General features: G+C 41.2%; 2 protein-coding genes across 9 annotated transcripts in view; one reads left to right on the forward strand and one right to left on the reverse strand.

Moving 5' to 3' along the window:
- Nucleotides 1-6052, forward strand: part of emid1 (EMI domain containing 1) — a 54390-nt gene extending 48338 nt beyond the window's left edge. For 2 of the 8 annotated variants that reach the window (XM_086111303.1, XM_086111301.1), the window contains 6 exons: nucleotides 214-266; nucleotides 344-406; nucleotides 492-536; nucleotides 663-707; nucleotides 3812-3902; nucleotides 5015-6052. In XM_086111303.1, the coding sequence (XP_085967429.1) occupies nucleotides 214-266; nucleotides 344-406; nucleotides 492-536; nucleotides 663-707; nucleotides 3812-3902; nucleotides 5015-5148 (431 nt within the window). In that variant the 3' untranslated portion in view covers nucleotides 5149-6052. Of the gene's footprint in view, nucleotides 1-213; nucleotides 267-343; nucleotides 407-491; nucleotides 537-662; nucleotides 708-882; nucleotides 3903-5014 lie in introns of those variants that run through there. The other 6 variants (XR_015100927.1, XM_086111305.1, XR_015100926.1 and 3 more) reach the window with 6 other exon arrangements.
- Nucleotides 6053-7385: 1333 nt separating this feature from the next.
- On the reverse strand, nucleotides 7386-9757 carry rhbdd3 (rhomboid domain containing 3). The gene is made up of 5 exons (XM_086111306.1): nucleotides 9339-9757; nucleotides 8868-9251; nucleotides 8083-8209; nucleotides 7754-7993; nucleotides 7386-7666 (listed from the first exon to the last, which is right to left on the reverse strand). Exons 1-5 carry the CDS (start codon nucleotides 9493-9495, stop codon nucleotides 7483-7485), a joined length of 1092 nt encoding a protein of 363 aa, XP_085967432.1. The 5' UTR covers nucleotides 9496-9757; the 3' UTR covers nucleotides 7386-7482.
- Nucleotides 9758-11328: the final 1571 nt, after the last annotated feature.

An 11328-nucleotide genomic window follows, 5' to 3' on the forward strand; every position in this document is an offset into this window, starting at 1 on the left:
TGACACCAGACTATTTCTCAAAAACATGCTAATTGTTTTAGTATTCCCTGCCATACGTCTGATATTATACAAAAGCTCAATAAATCAACAAAAATATATATATTATCATGTACAAATAAATTTTGAGAAATATATTTTCATTGTAATATTGTTTCAAGGAAAATTCATGCCGAAAGCCCGAATTTCTCATTGCTAATTCCAATTCATGCATAGGTCCCATGGGTCCAAAAGGACCAGCAGGACCTCCGGGCCCACAGGGACAAAACGTAAGATGGCGAACACCAATTTAGAAAAATAAATTGTCCCAAAACTAAGTTTGTTCAAATTTTGTTTATGTTGACAGGGTAAACCCGGGACTCCTGGAGCACAGGGTCTTATGGGGCCCAAGGGAGAGCGTGGAGAGAGAGTGAGTGCCACTGATTGTTCAATAGCTTTTCTGTTTGTTCACCCATGATGTTGAAACAAAATGATGTGATCCACTTTTGGTTCAGGGTCCCTCAGGTTACCCAGGGGACAGGGGCTTCAGGGGCGAGCCGGTAAGCCAACCCAAACCCGAACCTCTGTTTTTAGCATTAGAAGGATATTGATAACGATCTTTATAACATAATAAAAACATTTCCTTTTCTTTGAGTCACACTTATAGTTGTACTATTCTTTTCCAGGGATTACCGGGTCCCAAAGGAGAGCCTGGAGAGAAGGGCTTACCGGTGAGGAAGTAGCGCATTTGGTGGTAATGTGGTACTGTACTGTACAAGCACTTTTGGTGGAACAAAAGTGAAGCTTTTGCTTCTGAGAACTATTTTAATACTCCCTTGTTAAGTATTACATTTCCTCTGTCTGTCTAACCCTTCCTTTTCTTTGACCTCTTTTTCATTTTACAAGAGCAATCTAAATGTAAGATATTTTTCTATTCAGGCTATGTGTATTCGGCTATATGTTTTTCTTCTCACCCATCATGTGTTTTTATTTATTTTTGTTTTGTACATGTGATTTCAGCTGGTGAACCGTATGCGTTTGTGTGTGGGAAAACTTCAATCTTTACGCGTTTTTGTGTTTTTTGATCCTTGGGGTGCGCTCCGGACTGCAGCCCCATCCCCATCGTGACATTGTCCTCTTGACCCTGAAGCTGTCTGACTCTCTCTGCAAGCCATGGCTACCTTTCACAGTCACTTTGGCAGCATCTGACTTTGGCATATATGTCAAAATACCGTCACACCATCAATTTGGTTCTACCAACCCACTACGACCAAGAGATAGAGGAGAAGGCTGAATCCTTCAGCACATTTTCCTAAATTAACGGTCTTCTAAATTCATTGTCTTCTCTTCTGATGAAATCATATAGCAAATGAAAGTCAAATGCATGCGATGCATATGCCAAATAATTTCATTAATGTGTCAGTCGTGGATTCTGTTGGGTTCAGAGGTGTTGTGGAGTGGATACAGCTACCCTCTTTTATCCCATCTTGCAAAAGATTCATTTTTTGCATGTACATAACAGGGCTGCTATATTGAAATATGGAAAAATCGCCCCTCAGTATACAATGTTCTTGCTTTGAATTAAATAGTCTGCATTGGCTAAAAGTATTTTACTTTGCCTGTTTTCGACAAACATAAATCATTCCCCTTTCTGTTTTACTAATCAGAGCATTTTTACCATGCACCCCCCCCCCCCGCCCACCCCTCATTTGCATGCTTTTTTTTTTTAATGGTGAATTATGGTCTTTTCTGTTTGCCTTGTCTAAACAAAAAAAAGTAACAGGATTTGAATTTGCACTCACTGGGCACTCTCTTAGGTACCCTTATACATTACCCGCAAATGTGATGAAACTGTATTAATAAATCTTTGAATTTTTAATATTATTACAATTACACGAAATCAATTATATAACTTCTAACATGGGACAACATAAAAAAAATTACACTATGCCACATTGTAAAGGAGTCAGTGTATAATTTGTTTAAAACAGTATAAAGTTACTGTCCCCTCAAAAAAAACTCAATACACAGCCGTTAAAATGGAAGTCAAGTCAGAAATATTCTTTACACAATATGTTCTATGCGTCCTATCCAGAAGTTATTTATTTGGATATATATACAGTATATGTGTATATATATATATATATATATATATATATATACACACACACATACACCGTCTATTTTAATGAGAACTATTTTACAAACTTTTGCCACATAGGATCCCCCTTCAGCAATACACTTGACATTGAAACTTAAAATTTGCCCAGGCTAAATACAGGGTGTCCATAAAGTCTCTTTACCATTTCAAAAAATTATTTAAAATGCAATTGATTAGATATTTTATTCAGATTTGTTCTATTGTATTCAGCGTTTATTAAAGTTTTTTTTTTTACCTCTTTTAATACATTTCTACATGGGCACCATTAGTTGCACGAAGCACATCAAGACGGTACTCGATTTCTTGCCATGTTCGCTGTAGCATAGCCTCATCAATTGTGGCGATGGCATTAGTAATCCTTTGCTTTAGGTCAGTAATGTCCCTTATCTTTGTTCGACACACGATATCTTTAATATAGCCCCATAGAAAGAAGTCTAGGGGTGATATCTGGTGAACGTGGCGGCCAAGGAATTGGCCCATCCCTTCCAATCCATCTGTCTGGAAATGTTTGATTGAGGAACCCACGAACATGCAGCCCCCAATGTGGTGGTGCACCATTTTGCTGAAAAATGATGCTTGGTTGAAGATCATTCAGTTGTGATGCCACATATTCAGTTAAAAGGTCAAGGTAAACATTTACAGAAATTTTGCAAGGGTTCATTCAACATCACCTCTTTCACAAACAGGATCCCTGAAACACACAAATGCAGTGTGATAAAAAACTTTAATAAATGAATACAATAGAACAAATCTGAATAAAATATCTAATCAATTGTGTTTTTAATACATTTGTGAAATGGTAAATAGACTTTATGGACACCCTGTATAATTTGGGGATTACCGTCAACTGTGTATGAGAAGAGTAAAGTAGGGGCATACCACTTAATACTGCCATTCTAAATAACAGCAAAAATCAAATAATATTTGAGTGTCAATTAAATGTAAGCATTATTACCTTTGTGTACCTAATAAAGTATCCAGTGAGTGCGTGTTTTGCACTGCACTCTGTCCCCTCTCAGCCAGATGGTGACCGTATTAACATTAAGCAAGTCCTTCCCTGGCTGAGTTGCGGACAGAAACAATTATGCATACATAGCATGAGCAAATATAAATCCTGGAAGAGTTTAAAGCAGGTGTGTCAAACCTGTGACTGCTGTGACGTGCATGCTGCTGTTGTCCAGCCCAGCATGGCAAAGACTGTCGTCATACCGTAGAGCAGCATGGCCAGAGAATGAGGGAGATGGAGACATGTAGGAAACAGACAATGCTGGACAGATGTGTGGACTGTTTAACCTTCTAACTGCTGAACTGTATTGAGAAGAACAAAACAAATGACCTGCATCTCGGCGTGCAGTTCTTCAGCTTGCGCTCCTAACAATGACGGCTGTATCTATCTTCACAGGGGGACGGAATACATCAGATCAGAGAGGCGCTGAAGATCTTAGCTGAGAGGGTTTTAATCCTCGAGACTATGATCGGTATTCATGGTGAGTAGGAGGCCTGAGGCAGGGTCAGTTTAAGGCAGGGGTCAAGGTAGGGGGCTCCATCTGGCACTACACTTTACCGATTGGGACAGGGAGTGGCAAACAGTCACGAGCAGCCCCCCCAGGACTCAGGCTGGTGTTTCCACACCCCCCTCACGCAGCCCCCTTCCCTGTCACTGCTCTCTGATAGGACTTTAGCTTGCAGATGTTCCGCGACTTGCAGGCTGATCTTGAGCTTCTGGCTCGTAGGGTGACGCTGCTGGAGGCTATCATCTGGCCAGGTAATGATGAGACATCCTCACCTACAGCTCTGATGGCCCTCAAACAGACACACACACACGCAAAAAAAAAAAATCTAGAAAACCTAGTGAGTGCTGGAAGCATGTCATGACATGACAAAATCTTACTGAACTGCGGAACGTTGATGTAGCCGCTTTAAAGTCGATTTTTTAAAATAGAATTGCAATTTTTATAATCAAGCGAAGATACTGCTTTTAATTTATGAAAATCAATGTGCTTTGTGGGTTAATGTGTTTCGGTTGTATCTAATGTGTTAGTCTGGAGAGTAGCGCTGCAACATTTAGTTTTTATTAGCTCTCAAATTAAATTCATTTAGTCTTGAGACTGTCATTAACTTGAAATGCTTGGTCACAACCACGACCCCACCAGATATGTTGATTTGTCACACTTTCCATGATACATTTGGATGAAAGCACAATTCAGATGTACTGTACTTGCGCTTCCTAGTGGGGAAGTTGATGAACACAGTTTCATCCACCTTTGACCTTTGGCTTCTTCAGTATCAGGAATAACCCTTTTTGGATCCAGTAAGATCTAAAGAAAATCTCAATCATGGACCAACTCTCATCCTAAAATGTCTGGTGGGATACCATAAAAAAATGGATCACTTTTTGTCTGCAAACAGTTATGAGTATTGTTGCTGATGAAAAGCATGTATGTCTTTTTTTTTTCTTTATGTCCACCCCGCACCTCAAAATGTCTTTCCCGACAATATCTTTTTCAAAACACCACATCTTAAAAACAACACCAAAAAACCCATCTGTACATTGACATACACGCTTTTCCTTTGGACAAAGGATGATAAGAACAACAGCATTTGGCACTGAGCAGTTGTCTGTGCTAGCGTACTGACTGTTAAGTGTTGTTGCAGTCCCGCTCACCAGACACACACTTTGTTGCAGGTTCGATCAGCAACGAGACTTGATAAACAATAAACCGATGTACAACTGTGTGTCAGATCAAATTGCGGGCATCCTTTAATAATTCTAGTTTAAAAAAAAAAAAAAAAAATCAGTGAGACGACGGCATGCATGTGGTCAAACACAGTGTTGGGCAGGGAGGCCCTGTTCCAACTGCTGTCTTTCTTCAACAGAACCTGATCTAGGCTCTGGGGATGGACCATTTGGCACAGCCTCCCCTAGTTTCTACAGAGATAAGCGAGCAGGTGCGCTTCCGTATCGACCTGCTTCTCTTCGGTCTTCCGACACCAAGGTTCAAGGGAAGTAGCCCCCTCCCCCACCCCCCCCACTCCCTGAGGACTGCAGGCTGAGTTAGGCCTCCCCTTCCGATAGGTCGCATCACTTAATTGATAGCCTTTTTGAGGGGGCTTTCCTGTCAGATTTAGGTTGGGGGACACCTCAGGGAAATGCCAATGATACTCCACCATGTCCTCCTCGCCTGTAACGAGTTTGACACCCCCTATCACCATAACCACTTCCAGCTGCAGCTCCGCGGGTCTCACACGTTTGGCAAGAGGAAGCTCTGAATTACCTGTGGTGCTCCTCAGGTCACAAATCTTGGCAATAAGGGTCATTTAGCTTCATCCGTTTGTGGGGATGTAAAAGAACGACGAGCCTTGAGTTTGTCTTTTTTTTTTTTTTTAATGTAACAGCAATGTCATGAGATCTCATGAGCATGTACAATTTCTTGGACGACACAGAAAACCTCTAATCATTTTGTTGTAACTCTTATATTGCTAAACTCAGTTAAGATGTAGTGCACTAAAAACACAGTCATCACTACTATTACTGAGATGTGTTGCTATATGTGAGCATGATGTGTGTTACCATTAAAATACACACTGAAAAAGTATATTACAACATATTTTACATTTGTTGCATAGCCTATGATCCAGTGGAGTTAATTTTATCCTGAAAATTTAGGGGAAAAAAACTCATCACACAGGAAAAGGCTAAACTGGAACCACTGTTATGTTGGTGCTGTCCTAAGAAGACCTTTTTTTTTTCATCGTAAATCAAACCTATTGTGAACGTATTTAAAATCGTCAGTGGTAGTTTGTCTTGTATGCCGTCGTATAACAACTTTTGAATTTTTATTTCTTGCATATGTGTTAAGAGTTGATACAACCCTGTCTCCTGATGATCGCTGTAATAAAACGCTGTTCACTGTTTTTTTTTTTTTTAAACATGTTACATCCCTTTGTGTCACTAAAGAATGTTAACGTCAATATTAGACATTCACTATCGGGTTGGGCATACTTGGCAATGAATTCATTCATGAACTGATGTTTTCTTCTGTTGATTTTAGACAAAAAATATTGATTTTCTTGATTCGAACAAGTACATTGTTTGCACCAGATTATCTTTTATCAAACTATCATATCATTTGATTATTTTGAGGAAAGAAATACATACATTTACCACATTTTACTTATGTGCAACCAAACATTAAGTACCTGTACCTTTTTTTGTGTGGCACTGATGAGTACCCCCCTTTTTAAAAGTAGAAAACCACTTTATATTTATTCCTCAGAGAACAAAACAATACAGTTGATGATTAGATTTGTGGTTGGATTTTGAATTTTAATTTATTTTTAATCTAAAATGTAGCTTTGCTAGATTTTCAGTCGCATGTTCTTATTTAAGCAACATTAAATGAATTTGATAAATTCCAAATTTGTGTGAACACACACAAAAAAATCGTGATTTGCCATCAGTGACCCGCACAAGTGCATGAAAATATTGATTCTGAAAGGGAACTCGGGGTAGATCGTTTCTTGAAGCTAAGGAGGCAACGTTTAGTGCCCTCCGTGGCTCGGTGCCAAATAGTTTGTGGTCTTAAGATGAACATGACGGCTAACTGCAATAACAATTTGAATGGCATCATCGCTGTTTGGCACGAGGCACTGGCATCAAAAAAGCAGTTCGGGAAATTCAATGAGATTCACAATTAATATACTGTATAAAAATTCCTCATCTCACCCCTAGGGTGGTGTCCGTCCCCCATTCAGCTCGGGTCATCTACCAGAGGCCAGGAAGCTTGAGGGTTCTGCGCAGTATCCTTGCTGTTCCCAGCACTTCGCTTTCCTGGACTGAGATGTCCGATATTGTTCCCGGGATCTGTTGCAACCACTCATCTAGTTTAGGGGGTCACTTCCCCTGAGTGCTCCGACCACCATAGGCACTACTGTCACCTTTACGTTCCAGGCTCTCTCCAGCTCCTCTCTGAGGCCTTGGTATTTCTCCACTTTCTCGTGTTCCTTCTTTCTGATGTTTCCATCACTTGGGATTGCTACATCCACTACAACGGCTTTCCTCTGCCCTTTACGTATGATCACGATATCTGGTTGGTTCGCCATTACCATTTTGTCAGTCTGTATCTGGAAGTCCCACAGGATCTTCGCTGGAGATAGATAGCTAGATAAAAAAAATTATTTCTTGCTTGATTATCAACTGCTCATTTCTCCATAGTGCATGAAACAAATGTAGTCAAACTCCCATGCCTTGTCTGAAATCATGTTCAACAGTTTATTTCAGAGAAGGAATAAAAATTCAATGTCGAGTTTGCTGTATGAAGGACAACCGTTTTTCAGTCTCCATGTCAGTTTTGAGTCAATTCAGGGCTTTTGAGTGGCGTAGTCTTCTTCCCCTTTGCTGTCACCACAGCCTGCTCTCCAACACGGTTGTCGATGAGTAAGGAAATCGCGCCATCCAGCTGTTTTGATGCTGCAAGCGCCACTACAGCTTTTTCTGTGGGGAAGCCCATCTTCTCTAGTTGCTGGAGTCTTGGGGAAAACATTGTGGTCATCATTCCGCCAAATCATAAAGCATCATCGCGTATATGAAAGATACGACTTTTTATAGTTGCCAACCTCAGGGCAGAAACAGAGGATTTTGGCACCTCTACTTTTCGATTCACTTCCTCTGGGACATCCTGTAAGGAGGCAAGTATTCCAGCCCTCAGCATCTGTTCTTCCACCACCTCTGCTTCAGATTCTGGCCTCCAACCAGACAGTGGCTCCTCCCACGGATGGTTGTTCAATGATAAGGGGTCACTCCTGGGAGATGGTGTTGCATGAGCTTCATGCATAAACTGAGAATATGATCTGGAACTTGAGAGGGAATATACAAAAATAAAACAACGTAATTATGGTGAAGGTCAGTGTGACTATGGAATGGATGGAAACAAGATGACTCGTACATTTGTGAGGAGCTGGAGGTTGGCAATCCGAGTCTGGATGAAGTGAGAATATACGCTGAAGTGGGAATGAAGGTTAGGACATAGGCTTTCTCCAGCTCCTGTAACATCCCAATGAGGCTGGAACTATCTGAAAGGTTAATTAAGTATCACAAGAAGAGACTGCAATTGCCAAAGCACCTTCAAGCTTCCTGGGAATCATTAACCTCCTCAGAGTACCGGTAGTTACAAATTGCAACCAATACCATTGATTGTTGCAATTTGTAACTACTTTTGCCTCACTCACACTGTGATCAAGCAATAGTTTTCTACTAAACCATGGGGTTTACTGTCGTTCAGTGGCAAAGAACAGAAAAGGTCCCTAAAACAGTCATAACTGCAAGATTCCCAAGTCTTGACACGAAATAGACTATGTATTGACAACAGATAATGAATGAATGTTTACAAATGATTGTACACTGCGAAAACTAAACTCAAAACTAAAATTTTAAAGATAAAATCATGGCAAAATGTGCCCGTGGAATTGTGCATGACTTGGCCAGCCAATTGTAGGGCACATACAAACAACCATTCACACTTACATTCACACATATTGATAATTTGGTGTCTTCAATGAACTTGAAAAGCAGGCTTTTGCAATGTGGGCGGGCTCGGGGAACATGGAGGAGCCCCAACCCCAGAACTATGAGGTGGATGTGCTCAAGACTGGTCCAACATGCCACCTCACAGGCTCACACTAAGATATCCTTACATATTACGCCATTCTGTTCATATTCAAACAAGGATACAATTATGAGCGATGCATATGGCACAGAAGTTAAGTAGGGCAGGTGTTCCGGGCACCACGATCAGACAAAGCAGCAACAGCAACCAGGGCAGAATCCAAACTGGCAAACAGCCCTGCAGTCGCCTTTTTGTCAGGTGACGGCACTGGGTTGTAAACAATGCCAGCTGAATGGCAGCATAGCCACAGACTCGACTGGCCTCAAGACTGAAGACAAAGATGACCAACGTGTAAATAAGAGGTAATACGGTCATTGTCAGGGTGGAGAGGGAAAGGTAGGCGACTGTGCCCCAGAGACGCTCCTGACGTGGTCCGAACAGCAGCAGCAGAGCAACGCTGACGAGCAGAGAAGGCAAATCGTCATGATTGAGAGCGTACAGGAACACGTCTAGAAGAAACAAGGGTTGGTTGAAAATTAACTGTTGTTTGCTACGAATTCTTACAGTAAACCCGTATTCCGTTTGTGAATTGATACCTCGGAAACGTGGAAAGTCTCCACCTGGACCTAAACTGAGACTCGTTTGGGGACCTGCAGCATACACTATCAAGATGAGCGCCACCAGGAGGGTTGTCCCTAGAAAGAATCCTGGACGACCTGAGCCGAGCCATCGTGAAAATACACGATAACGCATGACCTAAATGACTTGATTGTTCTTCTTTTCCCCCTTTGTGCTACGCTGGTTCGTTCGTCTGGATGAAGTGGCCATTATTTCGTTTTTGATCGAAGGGAATCGACACTCGCTGTGCTGTAACTAATATATTCGTTTGAGCCTGTATAGTATCCATGTGTTGATAAGACGTCAAAATGATCCTCCAAAACAAACAGTATAAATCGAAAGCCTCTTCTACTGTATTGTTTATGCTTACTTCTACCTGACGTCATATAACACACTTCTTCGCGAGCAGTTGACAGAGTATGATACTGCCACCTATTGGACAGACTGAGGCTTTCAGGAAAACACAAGTTGCATCCTTATTACTGTACTGCATTGTAAAATACAGGTACTGTGCTCAACTGTGTTGTCATGGGCATAGTGGACGGGGGGCGGGGGCATGGGATATGCCCACTTTCCCCCTTCTCCCCCTCACGAATCCATACACCTTTTACAGCAGTAAAACAGTTCAATTTCTTTTACATGTCCTAACACGCATGCAAACAACATGAAACCTGAAGAAAAAACTCCTTTCAAGATTGTCATCAGGGGTGGAGCTAATGTTGACCCCATTCATGATCAACCGTGAATCAAGTTGACAATTCCTAATTTGGAATACAGTCCTGTAAAATAGACACTCAAGCACAACACGATTGTGACCATCTACTACAGTATTTCAATACAGTAATATGATCAGAAAATGTTTGCATATGCACCTATGATGTTATGGCTGTGGGACAATTGTCATTTTATGCGTTTGCTGGCAGCATTTGTGCAATCAGACATTTTTTTTGTTTTATTTTTGTTGGTTGGGGAATTTTGGTGCTGCTGGACCATGGTATAGGAATAAGAGTCTGCGCATAAATGTACAGTGAGGCGAGAGAGACGAGTAGAAGGGACGAAAACATTTGAACCAATTTTTCTCCATGTGTGTTTTTCACCAATGGACAATCTATCGGAGGACCTCAGTTTGTTTATTTAAACCTCACATTTTAGTGAGTGATGTCATGTAAGCTGCATTTAAGATGTGATCACGACATCTATGATTCGGCGAGTCGGTGACCCAATACCGTTCAAAGGAGACCGTGTCACCTCTCTAATAACATTTAAGGCATGGGTCTCAAACTCAATTTATGTGGAGGCGCTGAAGATATCATCAGGATGTGTCTGGGCTAAACAAGTATTCCACAAAAAAGTTTCAAGTATTCAGAAAAAGCACGAATAATCCAATCTTCTCATTCTTTATTCATTATTCATTCTTTGGAACATTTGGAACAGATCTTCAGAATGTGAACAAGATTGGTGCTCTCATCTCCTTCATACTTCGCATACTCCTCAGCATGTCTATTTGAGTAATGACATCTGATTTCTTGAGCACCAGAACTTTGTATGCCCATTCAAGATATGTCGGTCTAGCCCAGGGGTGGGCAAACTTTTTGGCTCGGGGGCCGCATTGACTTTTAAAATTTGACAGAAGTGCCAGGTCAGCACGAGCTATGGTACATAAAAAAAAAAAACTGCATTTGTTGACAGTCCATATCAAACATCAACAGAACAAAAGCATGAAAGTACGGTATTAATATACTTTTTTCAAATGACAAAAGTGTTGTTGATGACCTATTTTAGCCTGTGCATCGCTGCAGATGGGTTGTGATCAGACCAGTAGAAGTAGAGTGATACAGAGGTACTAGGTGGTCGAAAAGATTGCCCCCCCCCCCCCGTGTTCTGCAACTTCAAGTCAATGCGCTACCTGGTGGTGAAATGCCTGTCATTACAAGTCCAATTGAAATGAATGCAATCATTCACATCGAA

Source organism: Hippocampus guttulatus, chromosome 5 (genome assembly GCF_054856545.1).
Source record: "Hippocampus guttulatus isolate MCC_2025c chromosome 5, RoL_Hgut_1.0, whole genome shotgun sequence".
Classification (NCBI taxonomy): domain Eukaryota; kingdom Metazoa; phylum Chordata; class Actinopteri; order Syngnathiformes; family Syngnathidae; genus Hippocampus; species Hippocampus guttulatus.

Coding starts and splice junctions, on each gene's coding strand:
- rhbdd3 (XM_086111306.1), bottom strand. CDS start 9,495: ATGCGTTATCGTGTATTTTCACGATGGCTCGGCTCAGGTCGTCCAGGA. Junction 9,252..9,338: donor AGACTTTCCACGTTTCCGAG/GTATCAATTCAC, acceptor TGTTTCTTCTAG/ACGTGTTCCTGTACGCTCTC. Junction 7,667..7,753: donor TCCTCTGTTTCTGCCCTGAG/GTTGGCAACTAT, acceptor GTTTTCCCCAAG/ACTCCAGCAACTAGAGAAGA.